The sequence below is a fragment of the Tripterygium wilfordii genome, chromosome 23 (assembly GCF_013401445.1).
Source record: "Tripterygium wilfordii isolate XIE 37 chromosome 23, ASM1340144v1, whole genome shotgun sequence".
NCBI classification, from domain to species: Eukaryota; Viridiplantae; Streptophyta; class Magnoliopsida; order Celastrales; family Celastraceae; genus Tripterygium; species Tripterygium wilfordii.
In genome coordinates this window covers 8947752-8975241 of record NC_052254.1, presented here as the reverse complement: position 1 = coordinate 8975241, position 27490 = coordinate 8947752, and the positions used below count along the sequence as shown (strand labels likewise).

Sequence of the window (27490 nt, the reverse complement as noted above, 5' to 3'; positions counted from 1 at the left end):
ACACCAAGAGATTCAAATTTCTAGAACCGCCTTGGTTTAGGATCCTTCATAGACTCAAAATAACCCATACGCTCCACCACCTCTTCATCATCACAACTCAATGCATCTTCATGCGTTAAACAACTTTCAAGAGGATCCTTGCAAGAGTTCATAACATAGGTGCTAGCTAGAATATGATCAACCGTGTCAATGCAGAAGCAATAATCACCATCCCATGGAACCGTGTCTGACATGCGAGAATTGAACCGTGTATGCTTTTCCACGTATTGCTTTGAGGTCGATCGAGGGTATACAATGTTAGTATGTTTCACTTAACCAACGCAAAAAAAAAAAAAAAAAAAAACACATGGAAATTGTAGTAGATGAACCAAACTAGGATTGCAAGTAAAAACTTAACAAGCAAAAAAAACAAACGAAGAGGCAAAACAAGGATGTCTGAGGTGCCTTCTTTGTTTTGTGTTAGAATATAGCTTATTTGAGTCAATCCAATTATATTTTACCAATTCATTGGAACGCCACCAGACCATTGAACCTCCGCTGCCCATCCAGCATGACTGTGAGTGTGTGCTACACAATTGCCTGATCAATGAGTTTTATGAGCATCGCTTTGATCAAACCATGTGAGTCCCATTTTAATGTTCTCCACCAGAGCTTGTATAGTCCAATTCTCCACTAAACATGGTTCCTTAATTGCTGCAACTGTCACCTGAGCCCTCCATAATCAAATCTTTTAACTCCATTAGTCCAAGCTTCCTCAACCACCAGCTACGCCACCAATGTCTCTCCCATGGTGGGATCTGTTATCGAAACCACTTCAAAAATAGAAAACACGACTCTCCCCACCGATGCCATGGCAGAAAATTGTTGTCGAACTACAACATCAAAAATCACCTTTATCTTCCCTATAGGAGGACAAACCTACAACTCACTTAGCCTCATCTTTAACACAAATTCGCTCCCGGGCATCTGTGTTCCAACCAGCCTGCTCAATTTGCCTTACTAGCTTCTCTGGTTGCACATCTATATGTTCATGGACGACTTTATTTCTTACCATCCAAAGAAAATCCATAAAAGAAGGGGAAATAAGTGAAATTTATGACAACTCTCCATAGGAATTCCAAGAATACGATCCGGGTATATGATGACCTTTGCCCAACCTTCAAATGATAGTTGAGCCAAAACCCGATAAAGCAAAGGCCTGGGGCTAAAACGCCAACGGGTCGGCTGTTCGTAACAACCGACTTTCATCCCACATTCTCAGTTACAACAAAATTTAGAAGTTTGTAAATACTTTCTTAGATTACAAATACTCCATTTTTCAATTTCGATTTCTCAGATTTTGAGCACCAAAGCAAAGAATAAAAGGAACAGGAGCAAGAAAACATGTAAATACTAGACAATTAAACCTCAACCTTTTGGAAAAAAAAAGTAGGAGGGGAACTCTTTCCTAGTTTCCAAGTAAACCTAGCAAATCAAAAACCCAAAAACAACCATTTTAGGCAAACCCAGTACAACTTTCCTAAAATCAAGAACACCCAGCTTTCCCAAACTAGATTTCTAGTTAACTCCCACCAACATATTCATGGAATCACAACATTAGAGAGTGAGAGCCGATTTGAGAAAGAGTGAGAGTCGATCTATGGATTGTGATATAGAAAGACCATCTGAGAGAGAGTGAGAGACGATCTAGGGATTTTTGTATAGTGAAAAATGATCTAAGATAGAGAGAAGTGATACAAGACTGAGTCGATAGAAGTGAGTCGCTTGAGATGTTGAGTTTCTAGGGTTTTTGACTTTGTGTTGTCGAACACTCAAAGTTGAATGTGGGCTTTTGGTTTTGGCACAATGTAGACTAAGTAAATATGTATGTAGTTTAATAGTTGCGCCAACTTACGAGTTTTGACCCAATTTTATGTAATAGTCGGTTGGCCGATAAAACTCAAAATTTTATGTAATAGTCGGTTGGCCGATAATATCAGCCAACCGACATTTGGTTATTTTAAAAATCATCAACCGGCCCACATGTGCATGGGTCGGGTGGATTATCGGCCCGACTCCGTGGGTCGGTTGATGGTTGATTATCGGTAGGCTGATAATGGGTCGGTTGATCGATAATGGCCGATAAAACCAACTCAGTCCCAACCCTAGATATAGAGAACGATTTTTCTGCATATTATATGCAGAATTCATAGTAGATTAACCACTTTTTGATTCTAATTATGCTATTTCAAGTCCCAAATTTCTTGGATTAAGAAATCTTGTTGCAAAAGCTCCCTCAAGTTGTTTTTGACCTCTGCTTTCCACTTTTCCACATATTGATTTGAGGTCAATCGAGGGCATAAAATGTTAGTATGTTTTCACTTAACTAACGCAAAAAAAACATGGAAATTGTAGTAGATGAACCAAAATAGGACTGCAAGTAAAAACTTAACAAGCAAAAAAAACAAATGAAGAGGCAAAACAAGGGTGTCTGAGGTGCCTTCTTCATTTTGTGTTAGAATATAACTTATTTGAGTCAATCCAATTAGATTTTACCAATTCATTGGAACGCGGACAAACCATTGAACCTCCGCTACCCATCTAGCAAGACTGTGAGTGTGAGCTACACAATCGCCTGATCAATGAGTTTTCTGAGCATTGCTTCGATCAAACCACGTGAGTCCCATTTAAATGCTCTCCACTAGAGTTTGTATAGTCCAATTCTCCACTAAACATGGTTCCTTAATTGCTGTAACTGTCATCAGAGCCATCCATAATCAAATCTTTTAACTCCATTAGCCCAAGCTTCCTCAACCACCAGCTGCGCCACCAATGTCTGTCCCATGGTGGGATATGTTATTAAAACCACTTCAAAAATAGCAAACACGACTCTCCCCACCGTTGCAATGGTAGAAAATTGTTGCTGAACTACAACATCAAAAATCACCTTTATCTTCCCTACAAGACGACAAACCTATAACTCACTTAGCCCCATCTTAACACAAATTTGCTCCCGGGCATATGTGTTCTAGCCAGCCTGCTCAATTTGCCTTACTAGCTTCTCTGGTTGCACATCTATATGTTCATGGCCGACTTTATTTCTTTCCATCCAAAGAAAATCCATAGAAGAAGGGGAAATAAGTGAAATTCATGACAACTCTCCATAGGAATTCCAAGAATATGATCCGGGTATATGATGGCCTTTGCCCAACCTTCAAATGATAGTTGAGCCAAAACCTGAAAAAGCAAAGGCTTGGGGCTAGAACGCCATAAAATTCGAGCAACTTTACAATCACGGAAAAGATGACCAATACTCTCCATAGTCGCATGACAAAGAGCGCATGACAATGCCTCAGTATTAAGATACATCAGCCTAGATACCATTGCTTTAGGAGGAAAGCAACATTGATTGCTCTCCAAAGCATGAATTTCAATCTACCTTGCACTTGTATTTTCAAAAAATTCTTGCAATCTAGGTTTGAAAAGAATAGAATAGATATAGATAGGGCTGGGAATTGGTCGGGTTGTTGGTTATCGGACAATTATCGACCCGACCCGTCCAACCAACCAACTTTGCACTGATTCTAAAACCATTATCGGCCCAACCTTTATGGGTCGGATAATGGTTGACAACCGACTTTTTCGATTGTCTAACGGGTCGGTTGTTGGTAATAATCGACTTTCATCCACATTCTCAGTTACAACAAAATTTACAAGTTTGTAAATACTATCTCATATGACAAATACTCCATTTTTCAAGGAAAAAAAAAGAAAAAAAAGGTAAACAAAAATACTCCATTTTTCAATTTCGATTTCTCAGATTTTGAGCACCAAAACAAAGAATAAAAGGAACAAGAGCTAGAAAACATGTAAATAATAGACAATTAAACCTCAACCTTTTGGAAAAAAAAATAGGAGGGGAACTCTTTCCTAGATTCCAAGTAAACCTAACAAATCAAAAACCAAAAAACAACCATTTTAGGCAAACCCAGTACAACTTTCCTAAAATCAAGAACACCTAGCTTTCCCAAACTAGATTTCTAGTTACCTCTCACCAACATATTCACGGAATCGCGACATTAGAGAGTGAGAGACGATCTAGGGATTTTTGTATAGTGAAAAATGATCTCAGACAGAGGGAAGTGAGACAAGACTGAGTCGATAGAAGTGAGAGTCGCTTGAGATGTTGAGTTACTAGGGTTTTTGACTTTGTGTTTTCGAATAGTCAAAGTTGAATGGGCTTTTGGCTTCGGCACAATGTAGACTAAGTAAATATGTATGTAGTTTAATAGTTGGGTCAGCTTATGAGTTTTGGCCCAATTTTATGTAATAATCGGTTGGCCGTTAAAACTCCCAATTTTATGTAACAGTCAGTTGGCCGATAATATTGGCCATCCGATATTTGAGTATTTTAAAAACCATCAACCGGCCCACATGTGCATGGATCGGAAGGTATTATGGGCTCAACTCCGTGGGTCGGTTGATGGTTGATTATCGATCGGCTGATAATGGGTCGGTTGACCGATAATGACCGATAAAACCGACTCAATCCCAGCCATCGATATAGAGAACGATTTATTTGCATATTATATGCAGATGTCATAGTAAATTAACCACTTTTTGATTCTGATTATGCTATTTGAAGTCCCAAATTTCTTGGATTAAGAAGTCCAAATCATCCCACAACCTAGATTTAGCCCTACCAACTGCATATCTAAAATCTATTAAGTTACTATTCAACGGTTACCATTAAAAAATTTCCAATTTTCTCACTTTATTCCATGTTCAAAATTTGCGTAATTTTTACTTAATAGAAACCCTGAATTCCTAACCATCTTCCTATTAGATCCGGGTGTCAAAATAACCTGCTTTTCTCTGGCCTTAACGTCATACATCCACCCTAAGTGAATCGATAAAACCAACTGCACAATTACCCCATAGTTTAGATTTTTGCGCACAAAAGAGTTTCTCATGAACAACTGTTTTCATCATCAGTTGCTTCAAATTCAGAGTAGCTCTTCATGTCAGAAAAAACACGACAAGTGACGCCTATATCAACCCACCACTCTTTTGGGTTGTACACCATGTTTACTTTTGACACAACAGAGGTAAGCTCTATAGCTTCCTCATCAACGTTCTCAACAACGTTGGCATGTGCATTCTTCTTTTGGAGATGACAACAATCTATGGCTCGGTATTCTAGCTTATTGCATACAAGGCAAGTCCTATTGAACTTCTTGTTGCCACCAGCACCACCAGCATTAGAACCCTGGGAAGAAACTTTTCCAATTTGCTTCCTGTTACAATCCTTATGATCGTGTTCCACCATATTGGCCTTAGCCACCACATAATGGACATTTGTCCTCTTCTCGGGCTTTTCCCCATGCATAGCAATATAGCATGTAAAAGAATCGGGATAGTCAACTGGGCTACCAGCACACTACGGGGCAACCGGGACTATCGGTGCACCTAACAGATTAGTGTTCTCAACAATAGTCATTTGTTATAAATAACAGGATCAACTAAATAATTTTGTCACAAATGACCACAATAATTATCACAGATGAAATGAATACATACTTTTAGTAGCAATGAATAAACCAGTGCACCAGATTAATATGTTGTATTCAGATGTATATCTATAATTTCCTGTACAAGTGGAAGTTACCCGCTGATAAATTAAGATCAAACGCTGCAATAGCTATATAAGAGTATTTTATCAGAGTTTAAGCGCTTGACAGATCATACTCAATTAACAAATTCTGTGCATACAAACCAATGAACCAAGTCAGTGCAAACACAATGACTTTTTCAAAAGATTATGGCAATGATTTTTCAAAACTGGGTACACTATAAATAAATGTAGTTTGACTCAAATAAGTTTTGAACAATCAGATTAAATGTTTAACTCAAACAAGTCTCTCATGCACAGTTTTGTTTATGAAGGAATTTTCAGTTATCAAAACTGGGTACTGATTTCGACCTCAATTAAGTGTGACAATTTCAACAAATTAAACACTGCATTTAACAATACACTTATTTGTTTTAAAGGTATCTATAAGTCAAGCAAAATGGCAACTAGTCATTCAGCAATTAATGGCCTTGTAATCATGTATCAATCAAAGCACCAATTATTGAGTAGTGATTATGCTAATAATATCACAACAACTGATTTTACTGAAATAGAGGTACCAGTTATGTGAAACAAAATCACTTTACAAGTCAACTAAACTGTTAATTTTATCAACAATTAAAGGTGACAATTTAAGATTAATAATTTTTCATGAACACCTTTCAATTGAATGCACCAGTATTTGTCATGCATTTTTATGACAAGATTTTAATGATTGAAAATCCTTTTCATATATTAAAAACTGCACAGATTTTTAACACCGGTTAAAGCTTTTTATTGACACTAATGATTAGCTCTTGTAATATCAGTGATTGTTCATTCACAAAGCAGCTATACAATGACAAAAGCTAATGCATTCGGTTTTCACAATGCTAACAGTTTATGGCACGGAAGCAGAACTAAGACAGATTACCAACCAGCAATTATAAGATTACTAAGTAGCAGTGATAAGCAAAATAAACAACAACCATGTATTAATCGACAAACTGGATCAATATCAAGTTAATAACTTTAAGATTGTTAGATTCGGGTGTCGAAATAACCCACTTAGTGCCCAAAGAATCAGGCTTGTAATTGAGATTTTTTGGGTTTAGTTACATATATTGTAACTCCAATGATCTCCATGATTTACCAAAAATCATGGATAAAGACTTGACTTGGTACAAGCAAATTTAATTGGACCATGATCATAAGTTGGTCAAATGGGCTTGGTCAAACACTGACCCAAAAAGTCAAAGGATAACATTGCGGATCTGCTTACAAAAAGCCTACCAAGAGAGCAAGTTGATAAATCATCGAAGGGGATGGGGTTTAAAGAGTTACCATGATGGCATTAAAGAGCTAAATACTCTTACTCTCTCCATTCCTATGATGAAATAGTGCTACCTACACCGAATTCAGGTTAAGCAAATCTTTTAATGATTCTCATAGCTTGAAAATATTCAAGTGGGGTATTGCAGGATAGTCTTTATAAGAATCACCTATGTGAGTGTGAAACGGGACCACTTCCACGTGAATTGATAAAGGCTAGATTCTCTAGAGCACTCTCCGAAACCAGGACGTGTTCGGAGCCAAAATAAACACAACCGTAAGAACTGAGACTTTGTCGAAAAGGAACTGTGTGATTCCTATTGTCATGGTTCACACAAAAGGTTGAACAGTTCAAGACATTATGTTCACAGGTTAGCTGAGTGAATCCGATAGATCTTACTAGGGAAGATTCAAAGCCAAAAGCTACCTATCTTGATACAGTAACTTTTCACTATTACTTTCTCTCTATCATCTGTGTCTATTCCGCAGTTTAATCTAATTAGACAATTTCCATTCATGTGGTGGATTGTTGGATATTGGTTTGTAATGGGCCTGCTTTAGACACAATTAAATGTAGGACCCACACATCGTTTAAGATGGGTCCGTGATTGAGTACATACATCTCCGAACGTAGGACATTTGTATTACAAAAATGAAAAATCAATATCAAGAGAACCTTACATGGGCTAAGGAAATCGGTTGGGCCAAAATCTTACGTGAGCTTGGGGCTTGGGTTGGCCTGTTAACTTTTTGGGTAAATGTTTGACCAAATGCATTTGACAAACTTGAGATCATGGTCCAATTAAACTTGCTCATACCAAGTCAATCTTTATCCATGATTTTGGGTAAATCATGGACATCATGGGAGTTAGAAGAAATGTAACTAAACCCAAAAAATCTCACCTACAAGCCCGATTCTTTGGGCAATAAAGAGGTTCTTCGTTTTAATAAGGAATTCGGGTGTTAGTTGTTAATACTAGTCAGGTACTTAAAAAAGTTTTTCTTCTTTCCTTTATATCATTCGGATTCTAACCTTCTTCTTGGTCCTTCTTTTCCTTGTTCGTCTCAATTCTTGGTTCGTCGTTACGTTATCAGTGTGTGCTTCTGTTAATCTGTTATCAAGGAGACCTGGGGGTGAAATTGTTAGAACTGCAAGCACAAGAGTCAGGGCAACTATCACTTTAAGGTCAACGATGAAATCACCTCAACTTGGTTTGTTTTTCGTTCTTGGTTTTTGTACTCGATTCATATATGTTTATTGTGTGAATGTTGCTAACAGTTCTATTTTCTTAGTATCAGAAAAGCAAGTTATTTCGACACCTAGATCTAACACTTCCATCCTTGAATCACCTAAACAAACTCCCAAAAAGTAACAGCATTATTGGTATTTGGTATATGTCCAACATACATTAACAATTGAAACTGTTACAGTACCAATCTAGCAATTATTAATAAAATTCATACCAATAATTCTTAAAAACAATTCATTAAAGCTCATCTTATACATTTACTAGAAGAAGAATTTAGAGAAATAGTTTCCCTCATACTTTCCATCAACTTAACAAAATATTTAAATATATCATCATTTTTCACAAAATTATGAAAATAGCCATAAATATAAAGTAATATATCAGAACATACAGTACGACATGGCTTACTAACAAAATGTATCAGAAGAATGTATTGCAGTACAATATTCACAATGTAAACATATAAATGAATCAACTGCAACAAAATTTGTGCAACAATAGAGAAGAAGAGATATACCTGCAACGAGGCCAATGCAGCTTCACTATCGTTGAGTTTCGGCTCTTGTTCGCCAATTAAAACCGACTTGGGCTCCAAAACAAACCTGGTCAACAAGAGAGGGAGAGAGAGATTCATTTTACTATGCCATTTGCATTCCATTATTCTAGGTATTCCTTTAAGAATAATACTTGAGACCCCCAAAATGTGACCCACATTTGATCCCCAATTAATGTGGCGTGTTGGATGTTAAGTGGACCCTAAATGTGTATTTGTAATCAATGGCTATTTCAATGCCATATAGATTTGGGGGTAAAATGGGGGTCTTATTTTGGGTGGATGCGGCATTACTCTTCCTTTAATATCCAATTCAGTCCAGCGAAATGCACAAGAGTCTTGCAATACTTACGTTCTCCCTGGAAAACAACAAAGAGAATAATGTCAGATCAAGGACTTGTTTTCCAACTTAGCCACAAACATTAAGAAGCAAAGTGCCAATGCATATGCTGTTTGGAATAAACGGTGATAGAAAAACATTGCTAAACAACAAGGAGCTGAGGGATCTATTTTCCTAAAGATCAAAGGTGCAGTCACTAATGTCTGCATAGTGCATACGTACCACTAGCTTTATGTATTTGTGTCTTCAGGTAACTGGCATAATTCCTCCAAGGTTAAGAAAGCACGCTTCTTCTCTCCCTCTTTGCTCCGCATCTGGTTCAGCACCTGAAAGCCATAGCATTGCTCATGTCAGTTCATATTGTCTGATAAATATCTATGCATAGGCACATTCAGTATATAGAGAGTATACATTGCTGATATAAGCATTTACTACAAAAACAAGAGAGCCTAATGTCGAGAGTTAATTACTACAGGAAAAAAAGTTTTATACAACTAATCTAACATGACAAGAGAAGGTAGCACCAGCTTGTAGGACACCGCCAAAACTCAGGTTTGAATTTTGTAGCATATGTGAATAAAGTCAGATCCATCTCATCTAAGATTTCTGGGCATGGACAAGTAGAGAGTTGGCAAGTCTGATCATTCACTTATGGAGCAGTGCAAATCATGTGACACATCAAAGGCAATTAGGAAACACTAAAATATTGAAACATATTTCATGTTGAGAGTATTTATGAAAATTAGCTAATTATAACTTTCTATTCATTCTTCAAAGACGTGTAGAAGAAAATACCCAGACTACATTCATGAAGCACATCTCATGCCAAATTATGTTTTTTTTTTTTTGTAATCATGTTCAGTTCGGTTAAAAACTAAGATATCTTGGTCCAACACAGGTATTTAATCGAAAAAACATCTATTCATTGGGACAGTGCCTTGGTCCTCATGATGACTCGTCATTCGAATTCATCATATATTGGCATACTAGTAGAGCTTCTTCCTTACAGTTAAGTTCAAATGTCCAAGGCTAATTCTCTACACCCACTGCTCTACTTCACCTTGACAAAAGCCCTCCCATCCCTACCCTTTTACTGATGCTTAGTTGGTGTATGGTTAAAGAAGGCCTATCATAAGGTCAATAGGGAAGTGATATTGAAATGAAGTTCTTGTTTTCTATAGAGCTAGATGAGCTTATAAGACCTATTCAAGGCAAAATCCCTTGGTATATGTTGCTTGCAATTAGTATTTTCATAGATGAGAGTATGAGACTATGTTAGGAGTTAGCTCAAATTTGAAAACACCAAGACATGCCTTAGAATCAAGAAGCTTTATAATAATGACTCAAAACCAGCGTCTATGAAATGTAAGTCTAGCAAACGTGGGAGAAGATAAGAGGAAAGAGTTACCGAAAGATTCAAATGTTTCAAATATCTTCGGTCAGGAATTCCAAGAGGGATTGAGGAGGATGTATGCCAGAGGATGAGAGGTAGTTGAATGAAGTGTACGAAGCATATCGGATTTTGTGACATAAGGATACCCTTAAGTTAAATGGTGAACTCTAGAGGTTCATTATCCAATATCCATGCAGGTCATTTATGGTACTTACTGTTAGGATTAAGAGACAAGCTTGTCAGCAATGCCTCACAGCATGAAAATGTTCAAAGGGTTCCGGGAGTGCTAACATGCAAATACTTGCAGCGTCAATAGAAAAACTGCTTCCAATTATCATTAGATGAACCAAAATGGATACAAAATCAAAAACAAGATTATTGTCAGTCTGAGAGATCTTTCAATCAGCAAACTAATGGATCCACAGCTAATTTTCCTCAATAGCCAATAGTTTGATGCACAGTCCAACTCCAAACTTCATTTGCCACTGCTGACCTACACGCAACCAAAACTCTCATTGTTAGTGAATAGACATTGCCAACAACTGATGCTTGCCTGATCTCTAAAATGGCAACTATTCACAGGAGCTCTTAAAAACAAGAGATAGGCCAAGAGCACTACTTAATTTCCCCTTCTTAGTTTTTTTTTGCCTTTCAACAAACTTTGCCTCGCAGAGCATACAACCTGCTTTCAGCTTTTGTCAGAGAACAATTCAACTTATGAATCATCCTGAACCGAAGTTCTACTCTTCTTTACAGTATGGTAGACTAAGCATATATGTATTCAATCAACTATTCTAAAACCTTTTAGCGATTCAACAGCTTCACAACCCCAATAATAAATATGCTGGGAACTGCAAAACCTATGTAAGGTCCTAGGAAGGTCTAGCAATAAAAGGGTTTTAGAGTATGCATTCAATTATGGTTGCCAAGTAACCCCAAACTGTTTGACACAAAGGGTCTGACGATGATGATATTCATGTTAGGTTGGCAAGTGATTCAACCATAATTTTGTTGAATTGATCTTTAAGGAAAGAAATTCAATTTATTCTAAAATTTGCAGTCATTCACGCACTTAATTTGCCCTTCTATGAGACAAATTCTCATTCACCTAAGCAAATTTAGATAACTTTGAAACTTCGTGTTGCTTATCTTGGGCATGCTCCTACAAATGAAAGAACAAGGAAACTACATGTCTAGATCTGGCCATTTAAATAAAAGCATAAGTGTAAGCACCTACACAAATATTATGTGAATCGACCAAAGATTGGCCCCATACAAATTCTGCAACAAGGGGCCTCGCCGTTACAAATCCTGTCTAAATAGAAGCTGTTAAAGATTAGAAAGTTGCAAACATAGATCATGAATACTGGAAGCATATGCTTATACTCTTCAGGGTGTTTGCATGATAAAAGGCTACCCCAAACTGTGAACATACGATTACTTTTTTTTTTCGTATGAATAGTCACCTTTTCATAGTTTAAAATATAAATTTTCAGCTGCATTAACAATTTAGAATACAAATTAATTCCAATCTCACAGACAGAACCACAGCAAGATAATTGCAAGAACTCCAACTGCTACAAACTAAGGAATATAAGTATCCACAACAAGGAATTTATTTTATATGACTATGCATATTAGTATATTACACAACAAAACACATAAAAATTAACCTACACAAACAAGAACAGGGACAACAAGAAGCAGAAATTATAACTCAACGAGCAGGTAAGAAGAACATTAATGAGAGACAATTATTATAATCAATAAACCTGTTTCAGCTTGCTAGTGGCTTCGATCATGCGACCTTGGATCTCAAAAAATGCCTGTCATTAACAAAAAACCCCTCAGACCCACTATCCAAAGCACCGTGGAAGATTCATGCCGTGACTGAGGGAGGGAGGAGAAATAGAGTTGTTACTCACGGTTCTGGTAGCTTCATCAGCCATTGCGGAAGATGATGCAGTAGTGAATCGGTGTCAGTGACAATTTGAATCAAAAACTTGATGCGGGCTGGGCTGAAGTTTGTAGTCGACGCGCTCACATAGGGTGATGAGAATCCACATGGGAAGAGATTTGGATTCTAGATTACAAGGGCTTGTACAACAAGAGTTATAAAAATGGGTATTAGCATACTTTAATATTGCTATACAAACCCATATGCGTATTTTAATGGAATCTCATTCCAACAATGAATATGTAAAATTAGTTTCCATTTAATTTATCACTATTTTTTATTTTTTTAATTATTCTATAAATATGTGTAGCCTTCATTCATCACTTTGTGTCAAATCAATGTGTATTTTACATAGAAATCTTATCACAAACTTGAAACTTCTCCATGGATCACCCAAATGTTAGTTCTGAGATTTTGAGGGAATTCCTTGCCTTCGAGTCCGACTCTAAAGATAAGTTGGAGCAGCTTTTTAATGCACGAGAGACAGATAATCAAGAAGCAAATGGGAGGAGACGAACTGGCCACCGTGGTTCCATTCCAGGCCATAGAATTGTTCAATGCAATCATGTTGACAGTCACTCCAGATTGTGGAATGACTATTTCAAGCCAGATCCTGTTTACCACGAAGGTCTATTCAGGAGAAGATTTCGAATGAGTTGAAATATTTTTCTCCATATTGCAAATGTTGTGGTAGCAAATGATGCATATTTTATCCAAAGATGGAATGCAGCTGGAGTTCTAGGGCTCTCTGCTCTTCAAAAGATCACCACAGTGGTTAGGATCCTCGCATATGGAAGTCCAGCAGACTCTTTGGATGAGCATATACAGATCAGTGAGAGTACTGCAATTGCAAGTTTAAGAAGATTTATTAGAGGAGTTGTTACAGTATTTTGAGAAAGGTACCTAAGGGCACCCGATCAAAACGATGTTCAACGTTTATTAGCACAGAATGAAGAACGTGGTTTTCCTATTATGCTTGGAAGTATTGATTGTATGCACTAGCAATTGAGGAATTGCCCAACTGCCTGGCAAGGGATGTATACTGGACATTGTCATTCGCTCACCATTATTTTGGAAGCTGTAGCATCGCGTGATCTGTGGATTTGACATGCTTTTTTTGGAATGTAAGGGTCTCTAAATGATATCAATGTGCTTCAAAGATCTCCTGTATTCGCCGCACTAGCTAATGGTAGTGCGCCTGAAGCAATTTACATGATTGATGGACATCATTACAATATGGGATATTATCTCGCAGATTGAATATATCTCCGCTGGTCATTCCACCTTTGTTTTAGAGATGCTTGGGTATGGGGACCTCCATGGGTGTTGAAGAATTCATTAATTCTTTGCCAATATCTGTTAGAATTTTGAGCATTCCCTTGAATTGAATCTTTGCTGGTATTTAGCCAAGTGGACACAAGGAGTTTATCATCGTCAATTGAGAAATTCTGGCTTCTTCGACTAGTTCTTGTTAAAGGCACAACCCCACATGGAATTTGTGACTCCAATTGATCAATATGATGATCATCGTCTAATTCATCACTCATGAGCAATGATGCGTATGAATTGTACAGGGAATCCATATCTTATCAAATTGAAGAAACAATTCAACAATATAGATAATACGCCTATATAACCAATTCAGAGCTTTCCCAAAATCACGTATGAATTCATCAAGCTGGTTCTACTCTGAGAAGTTATTTATAATCTATATATATGTTGAAGTTAAACCAATCCATTCACACGCAAAGATTACCACTCAACTTCTCCATCATGGATATGTTGGAAACATGTAACTCGCGGAAGCGTATAAGGACCTCATAGACATAAACGATAACTAGACAAGTTTCAAAAATTTCTTATCAAATACTAATCACCATAGCATAAACCATATATCAATTAATTGCATAGATTATTTACCTTGAGATCTCTCTGATTTGATCTCTAATAATCAGGAACGAATGATGGAGTTAGCGAGTTTGATACTAAGCTCAAACCTGCGGATCTTCCACCTTATGCACCAATTTCCAAACTTGGATTGAGAGGGTGGTCTCTTTTCTCCAAGAACCTAAAGAACACAAACCAAAACACGTAGAAATGAATAGAGAGTAGAGAGGCCATCTGGTGTCTCAAAACTTGTGTTTTCAAAACACACACTATGTGTGTATTTATAGAGTCGGCCACACCTAGGGTTTTGTCCCTAGGTGGGCCGACCCTAAGCCTCTCCCTCTCCTAATTAGTATCAAGTGATACTTGCGTTCAATATGTTTTCCTTTTGAATGAGCTCTTAGTTCCTCTGAATTTTCAACTGCTCCGCTATTATCACAGTAACGTGTAATAGGCGATAGAGTTGTATGCATCACATTCAAGTCTATGAGAAAGTTCCGGAGCCACACTGATTCTTTAACTGCCTTACAGGTTGCTACATATTCAGCTTCCATAGTGGAGTCAACAATACAAGATTGTGTCACAACTAATGGGTCCACCTCCCAATGTGAAAACATACCCTGAAGTTGATTTCCTGGAATCTTTGTCTGACTGAAAATCTGAATCTGTATACCCAGTGGGTATAAGCTCATCAGATTTGTAAACCAGCACATAATCTCTCATTCTTCTTAGGTACTTGAGTATATGCTTTACAGCAATCCAATGTTCCATACCTCGATTAGACTGATATCTGCTAACTAGACCAACCATATAACATATGTCCGGTCTAGTACACATCATGGCATACAGGAGGCTTCCCACTACCGAAGCATATGGTACTTGACTCATTTTCTTTATCTCATCAGCATCCTTAGGACACTGATCTCGAGATAAAGTGACTCTATATCTGTAAAGAAGAAATCCTTTCTTGGAATCTTTCATGCCGAATCTTACCAGGATGGTGTCAATGTAGACTCCCTGAGAGAGGCTCAACATTCTTTGTTTCTGATGTCTTAATAGTTTGATCCCAAGAATGTGGCCGATTTCTCCCAAATCTTTCATTTCAACTGACTACTCAACCAGACCTTAATAGTAGATAATATAGCTACATCGTTTCCAATGAGTAATATATCATCTACATAAAGTACTAAGAATACTACCACACTTCCCTTGCTCCTCCGATATACACAAGGTTCATCAGGACATTGCTCAAATCCATAGGATTTCATGGCCTGGTTGAATCTTATATTCCAAGACCTGGATGCCTGCTTGAGTCCATAAATGGATTTCTTAAGCTTGCACAATAGGTGCTCCTGGTTTCTGCTACAAATCCATCTGGTTGCACCATATAAATGCTTTCGTCAAGACTTCCATTTAGGAAAGCTGTCTTGACATCCATTTACCATATTTCGTCATCATAATATGTTGCAATGGATAAAAGTATTTGGATAGATTTAAGCATGGCTATCGGCGAAAAAGTTTCCTCATAATCGATTCCTTTTTTCTGAATGTACCCTTTCGCAACAAGCCTAGCTTTGAAGGTTTCAACCTTCACATCCACCCCCTTCTTTTTCTTGTAGATCCACTTGCAACCAATGGGTTTTACACCATTCGGTGGTTCTACAAGTTCCCAGACCTGATTTGAGTACATGGACTCCATCTCAAATTTCATAGCTTTCTTCCAAGATTTTGTATCTTTATCTTGGAGAGCTTCTTTGTAGTTACTGGGATCAGTATCTTGTTCAGTTGGGATTGTTTCATACACTTCACCCAATAGAGCATACTGACTAGGTAATTTAGTTACCCTCCCACTACGATGAGGCTCTATTTGTTCGTTTGGAGTATTTTGGTGTGATGATTCTGTTCGATTTGTATCAGGATCTTCACGTTGATCTGGTTGATTCCCCAGCATGTCCTGATCATCCCTCTGAACAGAATCAATTTGGGATTCCACAATCCTCCCACTGTTATATGGTATTGGATCGTTATCCTCAACTGGTGTTTCTTGAGTTGTTTGGTTTCCTTGTGTTTCCCCTCTTAATTCTTCAAGAACAATCTTACTTTTGGGTTTGTGATTCATCATATAGTCTTCTTCTAAGAATCGGGCATTAGTGCTGACAATGACCTTCTGATCCTTAGGATTATAAAACAAGCCACCTTTGATACCTCGAGGGTATCCAACGAAAAAACATACTTCTGTTCTTGATTCCAACTTCCCAGTGTTCCCTATCAGCACACAGGTCGGACTACCCCATATCCGTATATGGGCCAAGCTGGGCTTTCGCCTTATCCATAATTCAATAAGAGTAGTTGGTACTGACTTAGAAGGAACTAAGTTCAGAATGTAGGCAGCTGTTTCCAGGGCATAGCCCCAGAAGAAATTAGGCAACTCAGAAAAACTCATCATTGATCTTACCATTTCCATAAGAGTCCTATTCCTCCTTTCTGCCATACCATTTTGTTATGGTGTGTCTGGCACAGTCAGCTGGGATGAAAGTAACGACCCGTCCCGGAAGGGGGGGTCTGCGGAATTACCAATTTGTCCAAAGCATAAACTATCCAAGCAAATCCTCCAAAATTATTTAATATAATCCCAAAAAATGAATAAAATGCATTTAGAAATCCATTAAGACATAATTAATAAGTCTTTAAAATTTAACAAAGTGGAAGTCTTTATAATATCAACCCTACACTACCCATAACCTCGACTGTATCCATGGAAAACCGCTCACGCCTCGAAAACTGGCCGCCATCTTCGTACTTGCCTCAAAAGGAAGGAAAAAAAAATAGAGGTTGAGCTAAATAGCCCAGTAGGGGTAAAATACCCGATAAGGACTCATATATCCAAAATGCGGATACCGAGAGGGGTCAAGTCACAACGATGTGAAAAAGAAAAGAGAGTAGAACTAGTTTACATATACAACAATCAACTCGGCAGTCCGGATTTTCCCTCGGAGGCCGCGGCAATCAAATCCCCATATAATCACGTCGCACGGCAGTCCGGATTTCCCCTCGGAGGCCGCGACAATCAAATCCCCGAATAATCATGTGGGAACAGATAAAGGGGAATAAATCCCAGACAGTGATCACGTCTCAAAGTGCTGTGTCGCGAGTCACAACCACCGCACAAACCAGAGCCAGACAACAACAACAAGGCTATCACATCCACCCATCTCCACAAATCCACAATCCAAACACACAGTCAACATATATCATGATGCATGTATTACAATAAGGTTTTCCATGCACCCAAAACCCATTTCCAAAATCGTTAAGAAAATATTTTACTTTCTTAGAAAATAGGACACAAAGCTCTACGAAGAGTCCTAATCAAATCAAACAGTTTCCCATAGCCAAAATTACACATGCCTATCTACATGCTGAAAGATTATAGTCAAGCACGGAGAAATGCGAACCAATGAAGACAACAAAGAACGATTCAAAAGGCAGGTATTTAACACGCAACAAAACACAGAAAATTGTAGGACACGAAGTATCGGGTAATAAAGGCCAATAAATGAAGAACCCCTACATGCCGTGACAGCGATCAAACTAACAATACAAGGAACGAGCTCTACACAAATCCAAATCAGATATAGCAGAATACACATAATTCCTAATGTATATGACATTAAGGAATTCAATGAACAAGCATATAACAAGGGGAATAATATCCCAGAATTTAAACTGAATCGAAAAGTCAGGTATTTAGAAGGCAAGGTGAATCAGAACCCCTACCTCGATTGCAGTGCAAATCAAATGCACATCTATAACGTCTACTTCGACTCCTCAATCTCCTAAAAACATACCGACATATAGTTGGTTACTAAATAATTTAAAGTAAATTACTAAAGTGTCCAAGTCAAATGATTGCCCAAATTTACATCTTAGGTCAATGTATTACACGGCTCAAATAGTCGAATTGTCACCCATCCATACATCGGCCACTTTAAATTTTAGTGGACCAATTATGGACACTTTTCATTGACCCAATTCATTGGCTTATTAAAATCAAACTTTGTTTGACTTAATGGAGTCCCACCATTAGGTAGATCAATTATTTCTAACTAGACAAAATTGAAATTTTCCCAGCCCATTTATCTGTTTCTCCTTCAAGAGTCTGCTATGGCAGAATTGGTGACACCCGAGTCCATGTTCGTGACTCAACTGTCAAGGTGGCCTTGACGTTGCTATTTGGCTGCCACATTGGTGGCAGCGCGAGCTACTGGCAATAGAAAGTATTACTTCCTAACATCCTGATCTATATATAACAAAATCAAGTGTGTACCAGGTCAACGAGTCGGAAAAAACCGTGTCAAACGAGGGTTGGCAACTTTCGGTGATTGTTTCTACCGGAACTTGGCTGGCCTACGTGCTCCTTGCTCCAGTGAGTCCATTGGCGGAGTTTGTTTGCCAAGAAGATGTCGGAGGTGGCCGGATCAGGCTCCCAAAGTGTAGGTTGTCCGTGGCTTCAAGTTGCAATTCCAATGAAAGTAGAGGCCGTTAATGGTGGTGGATGATGGGACTATGTTATCACCAGTTTGATGCTTCGTTTGGGACCAGTGGTGGCGCCAAAAATGGCTGGACGGCCGACTTGTCATGTTTGCCCATGGTGAAACATGACAGGAAGAAGAAAGAGGAAAGAAAGGAAAAGAAATTAGGGTTTTTTTTTATCTTCACGCTTACCTAGGAAAGAGAGTTTATAATAGGTTTAATATGAGATTTCCTTTAATTCAACTTTCAACCCTCCATTTTATTCTCTTTTCCATTTTAACCCCTCCTTGTTTTAAAGAAATTTCAATTACCACTTACAAAAGTCTGGGATTTTACAATGAATCCCCTCTGCGTTTAAGTATTCCATAAACTCTCCCGAGAGGTATTCGCCACCACGATCAGATCGTAGTGTTTTGATACTCTTTCCTAAACGCTTCTCCGAAACTGCCTTATAGCTTTTGAACATCTCAAAAGTTTCAGACTTACGGTGCATTAGAAAAATGTATCCATACCTTGAGTAATCGTCCATGAAAGTGACGAAGTACTCATAACCTCCCTTGCTTGGATAGTCATTGGACCACACACATCAGAATGTACCAACTCCAAACATTCTTTGGCTCTATACCCCTTGGCCAAAAATGGCATCTTAGTCATCTTACCTTCCAAACATGATTCACAGACTGGAAGTTCCTCAACTTCTAATGAACTCAAAGGTCCATCTCGTACCAGTCTAGTAATCCTGTTTAGATTTATATGACCTAAGCGTAGATGCCAAAGATAAGTTTGATTTGGTTCGAAGGTTCCTTTCTCTTGGATGGCAAAATTGTTGAGTTATTCAATTCATTACATATAGTAGAATTTGGACTTATAATGTAAAGATTATCTACCAAAGTACCAGAACAGATAAAACGTTTATTGTACCTGATAACAATAGAGTTATACTTAAAACAATATCCATTCAAAGCTAAAGATGGAACTGAAAGTAAATTTCGTCTCATAGCTGGTAGGTAAAGACAATCGTTCAAAATTAAAGTCTTATCACTACTAAAACTCAAATGAAAGACGCCTATTGCTTCTACTCTTAGTCTTGTTTCATCTTCCAAAAGCACGTAACTCTCTTCTTTATTTGGTCGTCTGGTTTCCTTGAACCCCTGCAATGAATTACAAACATGATTAGTGGCTCCAGTATCTACACACCAAGATCCAGTAGACACAACCGCTAATTGTGTTTCGACAATAAATAAAAAAAAGTTAACTTGAGTATTCTTGCTTAGCCATGTCTGACATTGCTTTTTCCAATGTCCCTTCTGGCCACAGTGAAAACACTTGCCTTTCGGTTTTTCACTCCACCTTGAATACCTTTGGAGTCGACTGATTTATTATTCTTTTGAGTCTTTTTCTTCTTCTTACCTTTCGGTTTAGTAGAAGATCCTTTCTCATTCAGATTGACCTTAGCTTACTTAGGTTGAAGTTTCTCTGCTCCTTTAAGCTCATTGAGAAGTTTCGACAAGGTATAAAGGCTTTTGTTCATGTTATAATTCAGTCAAAAATTCTCATAGCTATCAGGAAGAGATTGAAGTATGATATCGATCTGGCTTTCACCATCAATATCAACACCAAGTACTTCGAGCTCATTCAAAAGACTCATCATCTTAAGAGTGTGCTCACTTACATTGGCTCCTTCCTTCATCTGGGTGTTTAGGAGTGTTTTCATGGCAGTCTGCCTTGCGGCTCTACCTTGATCACCAAACATCTCCTTTAGGCTATAAATGATGTCATAGACACTTGTCATATTCTGGTGTTGTATTTGCAACACGTCTGACATTGACGGTAACATGTAGCATTTAGCCATTTCATCAGCCTTCTTCCACTTCTTGTGAGCACTGATTTGCTCATCAGTGGTACCCTCCTCAGGCAATTCAGGGCATACTTCAGTCAACACAAATTAATACTTTTCAGAGGTGAGCACAATATCCAAATTTCTTTTCCAGTTGACATAGTTTGTTCCATCCAACTTATGGTCTTTAAGTATAACAGATAATGGGTTGAATGAAGGCATTTTGAAAAACTGAAAAATGACATATTCAGAAATTAATTTATGGCATACAGGATTCGAATTATCTAAGATTGCACCCATAATCAATCATATAATTCGTTAACAATCAAAACACTTTAGCATGAAATATCCTATCTCGATGGGAGAGTAAATTCCATGCAATTTAGTTCACATTAAATTTCATTGTCTAGACAATACGCCGTGTCAAATGTAAATTTAATCAGTTAACTTGCTTTGTCCTATAAATAATGGTATTGATTTCGATGGGAAATATTTCCATAATTTATAGTTAAGTGTATAACCATCACTTGATCATAATCTCACCATCTTCATCAAATTTATTCCGATGGGGAAATAATTTTATAATAAATGACTACCCATTATGACCATCAAGAAAATTAATAATCTGAGATATCTGTAATCGAAAATTTCAGATAGGGAGGAATAGGGCTGTGCAAATGAAACCAGAATCCGGACCAAAACTGAAAACCGGACCGGTCATTCTGGTTTGGTTCGGTTAATTGACTTATTTAGTCAAACGGTTTAAATAACCGTTTCTAACCGAGTTTTTACGGTCTGGTCTATGGTTTGAGAAATTCATAACCAGAGGTTAACCGGACCGGACCGGATAAATATATAATATTATAATTATTAATTATATAGGGTCTAATATTTAATATATATGTCTATTAATTTCTAATTTCTATTATTAATATCACTTATAAACCGTTGATTTGAATAGTTATCAGATGCAATATTCCATTTCCACCATTAGATTAAACACTTAAAACATAACTCAAAATCTTATTCGTCATTTCGTCTTCTGGTCCTGGATTTCACATTTTCAATCTCACTCAGCAACCCTAATTTCAACTCAAGTCTCAGAGAGACAGAGATGACTCAGACTTCGCAGCCCTGCGCCCCCGCAAGAGACCCACTCACTCAAAGTCTCAAACCTAGTTTATCGCAGCCCCGTAGGAGTGCATGACTGCCGTCTTTGAGTCTTCCATTCGGATTTCCCTTCTACAATCTCTACACTCTTAAGCCCTTGTTTTGACTTCGAAGTTCTGAGTCTCCGACCTCTCCCTCTCCAGCAATCAGGTATGGTACTCTTAATCTCTTATTGGTGTTGATTTCGAGCCTTAGGGTTAGATTTGCTTAATTCTAATTTCAGAGTGCTTTTGTTGGTCTTTGACTGGGTTTTTTGCAGGATTGTCGTCTTCGAGTCTTCCATCCGAGCTGCCCTTCTACAATCTCTACACTCTTAAGCCCGTGTTTTGACTTCGAAGTTCTGAGTCTCCAACCTCTCCCTCTCCAGTAATCAGGTATGGTACTCTTAATCTCTTATTGGTGTTGATTTCGAACCTTAGGCTTAGATTTGCTTGATTCTAATTTCAGAGTGCCTTTGTTGGTGTTTGACTGGGTTTTCTGGGTGCTATTTCATTTTCTTAGTGTTTGAATGTTCAATGCTGCAGACTAGTGCTTGGTTTTCTTTCCTAATCATATCATATATTAGTTCATTTTTATTGGTGGTTTCAAGAGAAAAAAATATAGGTAGTCACTAATCAGTCAAGCTATTTTGCTATTCTGGTTGGAGCAAAAGAATGTTGAATTTGCTTTTGAGCTGGTATAAAATTTTCATTGTAAAAGTAGGATATGTACAATATTTTATATCATGTTTTGAGTTTTGGCCTTTTAGGCAGTCAGTAGTTGACACTAGATGCTTTTATGGTTGAGTACTTAGATTATTTTTTTGAAAGTCTGCTTTATAAACATGAAATGTATTAGCAGTACTTCCTTGCATTTGATGCTTACTACTTATTAGTATTAGCAATCATTATTGCTGGAGGTATTTTGACTTTTGAGAATGTATAATTCCTTGCCAATATTTTGATATTTGATGCAGTGTTTTATTTATACTTTTATGGATGGCACTAGTAGTACTTTTATACAGTGTTTGAAATGCTTTGTTGCATTGGCAATAGTTTTATTATGTAGTATTTTATGCACTGCCAGTACTTCGGTAGTGTTATGCAGTGTTTGAAATATTTTCATGCAGTGGCAGTGTAGGGGTCAAAGTCAACCTCAACAAATTATATGGGTCATGTTCAACCCAACAACAATAATAAAAGCCCAACAGAGGCTAGGGCCCCGAAGCCCAACAATAATAAAACAGACCAGAACTTACAGTCCAAAAAGGACTTGGTCTTATCAAGGCAGTACAAAGCCGATGCAAATAAGGCCGAACCAATAACTAAGGGACGAAGCCGAAGATAAGGCAGTTCCTCGTTAAATGGTGACAGCCGAAACTACTGCAAACTACTCCAAACTACCGTAAACTCCTCCAAACTGCTATGAACTTCTCTAACTGCCACAACTGCTGGTAACTGCTCAAGAAAAGCATAAAAGGAGTTCATTAGGAGGGTGGAAGGGGATTCGAATTCGGAGGGGGATTTCTTACTCACACTGTATTCACAAGTGATAAATAAAAATACCATATCATTCTGCACCGTGGACCTAGGCTAAAAGCTGAACCACGTAAAATTTCTCTGTTTTGTCTTGTATTTGCCCATTCATTCTCCACAATTCGATTGTCGATAATTTACATCAACAATTTGGCGCGCCAGATAGGGGGCAACTAGTATCATCACAATGACAAACGCAGAAGATTCACGAGATGATGCTGTAAGCGAGAAGATGAAAGCTTTGATTCAACGCTTCGACGAACATGAAAGAAGGGTCCAACAGTTGGAGCAAGAAAACTTGATTGTTCGAAGAGAAAATCAAAAGCTACTTGATCTTATGAATCAACCTTCAAGTCCACATGTAACCAGAACCGTCCCTGCAAGTACTGTCCCAAGTACTTCTGTTCGACTCAATGATGGACAAACAACGCAAATTCCCAACGCAAGTGTTCCCTTGCCAGGATTTGTGCATCAGACAGAATCATCATTGGCATAGACATCAACTCAATTTCTGAGGCCAACGACACGATCCATGGCACCACTGTTTCCTATACCAACGTCATCTTCGGCTGTCCCAACAATTGGTGCTTGGTCAAACATAACTACAACATTGCCAGAAATTGAAACGCAGTGAAGTGTCGATAAAAGACTAGAAGAAATGGAATCAGCCTTCTTCGGGATACCGGGCATGCCACCACCTATAAAGAAAAATCATACTTTCCTCAAATCTCCCTTTGTTCATGCCATTGCCATGGAAGAGCTCCCAAAGAAATTCATCATACCACATATTAAACCTTATGATGGTACCACTGATCCAGAAGATCATGTGGATCAGTATAGTCAACGATTGACTCTGGTATCATACCCATTCAACAAGCATGAAGCATGCATGTGCCGAGGATTTAGTTCAACCTTGGTGGGACCTCCTTTGAAGTGGTATCTTAATCTTCCAGATCGCTTCATTCGCACAATTGGCCGATGCATTTGTTGAACAATTTGCAAGCAGTAGGAAAATAATTCCAACATCAGATGATCTATATCGACTGCGACAAAAGCAAGGAGAATCTCTACGGTTATTCTTGACGAGATTCAATAAAGAAAAACTAGAAATTCCAGGATGCTTAGATGAAATTGCGATCAATGCATTTCGCATGGCTCTTCTTCCTGGAAGCAAATTATACGAAAAGTTTACCCGTTATCCATGTAAGTCTTTTCAAGAAGTTCAGGCAAGAGCAAGCGTTCAAATTAAATGGGAAGAAGATGAAGGAAGGCTTCCAGAGCGACTAACAGAGCAGTCGAAGAAATCTGAGCAAAAGCAAACAAGATCAGAAGCTCCGCGATATCCTCGTAAAGATCTTAAACCGATCGATTTTAAGAAGAAACCTCGATCTCCTGAATACAATTTGGTAATTCCACCAAATGAAATCCTATCAGTGCTGAAGAAAATGGGAGATGCTGTTAGATGGCCCGACAAATTACGTAAACCGCTAGATCAAAGGGATACTTCCAAATGGTGTGAGTTTCATAACGATTACGGGCATACAACAGACGACTGTTTCACCCTCAAAAAAGAAGTAACTCAATTGCTTAAGAAAGGTTATCTTTGGGATTTACTATCCGAAAGAGGAAAAGCGGCGATGTCCCAAGCTGAAAAACGAGAAGAGGAACAAAAGCCACTACCACCAGAGAAGACGATTAACGTAATATTTGGTGGATCGGAGATTAGCGGAATTACACATTCATCGGCAAAGAAACATGTCAAGCAGGCAGAAAATTCTGAGGTATGGAATGATAAGCCGATGATACAATTCACGAGACAAGTTATCAGCTTCACAGATGATGAGATAACGAAGCTACTCAATCCACATGATGATGCCCTGGTAGTAACTTTGCAAATTGCCAATTGTGAAGTATAAAGAATCATGATTGATGATGGCAGTTCAGCAAATTTACTGTTCATGTCCACACTCCAAGCAATGAGACTTTCAGAAGCAGATATAATCAGAGGTCCTGTACCACTCATCGGCTTCAGCGGGGAACAACAATACACCATCGGCTCTATTCCATTGCAAGTATATGCCAAGGGAATAAATCTCCAGGTTCGATTTAATATATTAGATTGTCAATCTCCATATAATGCGATACTTGGACGACCTTGGATTCATGCAATGAGGGCTGTGCCATCAACTTATCATCAAGTGATACGATTCCCAACAAGAGATGGAATACAAGAAATATATGGGGATCAACGTCAAGCAAGAAGTTGCTATGAACAAGCATTGAAAGGAAAAACCAAAGCTTTATAGCAATTACAGCGAGGGCCGATTCTAAGTAATCAAGAAGAGCTGGCTCATAAGGAGATAGAAGAAGTCATCATTCATCCGGATTATCCAGATCAGAAGATTCAGATTGGAGCCAACTTGGATCATCAACTGCGAGAAAATTTGATCCGATTCCTGCAAAATCATAAACATACTTTCGCTTGGACACATGCAGATATGATTGGAATCGATCCGAATATCATCACTCATCAATTGCAGGTCGATGATAATTTCCTTCCAGTAAGGCAGAAAAGACGAAGATTAGCTCCAGAAAGAAATTAAGTCATCAATGAGGAAATTCAAAAGCTGCTAGATATTGGATTCGTCCGCGAAGTTCAGTACCCAGACTGGCTAGCAAATGTGGTTGTGGTAAAAAAGAAGAGTGGAGAGTGGAGAGTCTGTATCGACTTCACAGATCTGAATAAAGCTTGTTTGAAAGATTTTTTCCACTTCCTCATATCGATGTGCTTGTGGATGCGACAACAGGGCATGAACTACTCAGCTTTATGGATGCATTCTCCGGATATATTCAAATCTTGATGCATCCAGGAGATCAAGAGAAAACTGCATTCATAACCGAACGTGGTATGTATTGTTATAAAGTGATGCCATTTCGATTGAAAAACGCAGGAGCGACATATCAACGGCTGGTCAATCGTATGTTCGCAAGCCTACTTGGAAAAACGATGGAGGTATACATCGATGATATGTTAGTAAAGACTCTGAAGGCCGAAGATCATGTTGAACACCTCAAACAAGCATTTGAAATTCTTGATGTTCATCAGATGAAGTTAAATCCTCTCAAGTGCGTTTTTGGGGTCAAAGCAGGAAAATTTCTGAGATTCATTGTTACACAAGGAGGTATTGAAGCAAATCCTGATCAAATCCAGGCGATACTTGATATTCCTTCTCCCACAAAAATACGAGACGTACAACGGCTAGCGGGAAAGATTGCAGCGTTAAACAGATTCATCACCAAATCATCTGAAAGATGTCATCATCTATTCACGGCTTTGGAAAAATCAGCTAGCTTCGAGTGGACAGGTGAATGTGAGACGACATTAAAGAAATTGAAGGAATATCTGACCAATCCTCCAATTCTTGCGAAGCCAAAAACCGGTGAGATACTCTATCTTTATTTAGCAGTTTCTGAATTTGCGATTAGTGCAATACTGCTAAGAGAAGAAAACAGCCAGCGGCATCCGGTATATTATGTTAGTCGAAGTTTGCTAGATGCTGAAACAAGGTATCCTTTAATGGAAAAGCTTTTTTAGCACTCATCACTGCAGCAAGAAAGCTTCGTCCTTATTTTCAAAGTCATCCTATCACGGTGGTGACGAGCTTCCCGATCAAAACGATGCTCCATAAACCAAAATTATCCGGACGTTTAACGAAGTGGGCAATTGAATTGACCGAACATGATATCGAATATCAACCTCGAACAGCAATCAAAGCCCAAATTCTCGCAGACTTCATTACTGAATTTAGTCCGGGAATGATGGATGGTGTTTACAAAGAATTGCATCAAAACAAAGAAGACGATGACGCTATTTGGCAATTATTTGTTGATGGTTCAAGTAATGCAAAGGGAAGCGGCCTAGGTATCATCTTAATCTCACCACAAGGAGATCAATTCCCTCAAGCTGTACATTGCGGATTTCATGCGACAAACAACGAAGCAGAATATGAAGCTCTGATTGAGGGACTGAAACTAGCAAAAGAATTAAAAGTTCAATGTGTTCACGTGACTTCAGATTCCCAGTTGATCGTCAATCAATTAAATGGAGAATATCAAGCAAAAGATGAAAGAATG

At 38.2% G+C, this 27490-nt stretch overlaps 3 protein-coding genes across 3 annotated transcripts; 1 reads left to right on the top strand and 2 right to left on the bottom strand.

Annotated features, from left to right (window-relative positions):
• Positions 1-2222: 2222 nt before the first annotated feature.
• On the bottom strand, positions 2223-19165 carry LOC119992763. The gene is made up of 7 exons (XM_038839554.1): positions 18630-19165; positions 18080-18138; positions 12384-13256; positions 12231-12284; positions 9297-9391; positions 8688-8792; positions 2223-2325 (listed from the first exon to the last, which is right to left on the bottom strand). Exons 3-7 carry the CDS (start codon positions 12405-12407, stop codon positions 2223-2225), a joined length of 381 nt encoding a protein of 126 aa, XP_038695482.1. The 5' UTR covers positions 12408-13256; positions 18080-18138; positions 18630-19165.
• LOC119993243 lies at positions 4833-5628 on the bottom strand. The gene is made up of 2 exons (XM_038840269.1): positions 5560-5628; positions 4833-5448 (listed from the first exon to the last, which is right to left on the bottom strand). Exon 2 carries the CDS (start codon positions 5366-5368, stop codon positions 4949-4951), a length of 420 nt encoding a protein of 139 aa, XP_038696197.1. The 5' UTR covers positions 5369-5448; positions 5560-5628; the 3' UTR covers positions 4833-4948.
• On the top strand, positions 12800-13522 carry LOC119992762. The gene is made up of 3 exons (XM_038839553.1): positions 12800-13043; positions 13110-13300; positions 13418-13522. Exons 1-3 carry the CDS (start codon positions 12800-12802, stop codon positions 13520-13522), a joined length of 540 nt encoding a protein of 179 aa, XP_038695481.1.
• Positions 19166-27490: the final 8325 nt, after the last annotated feature.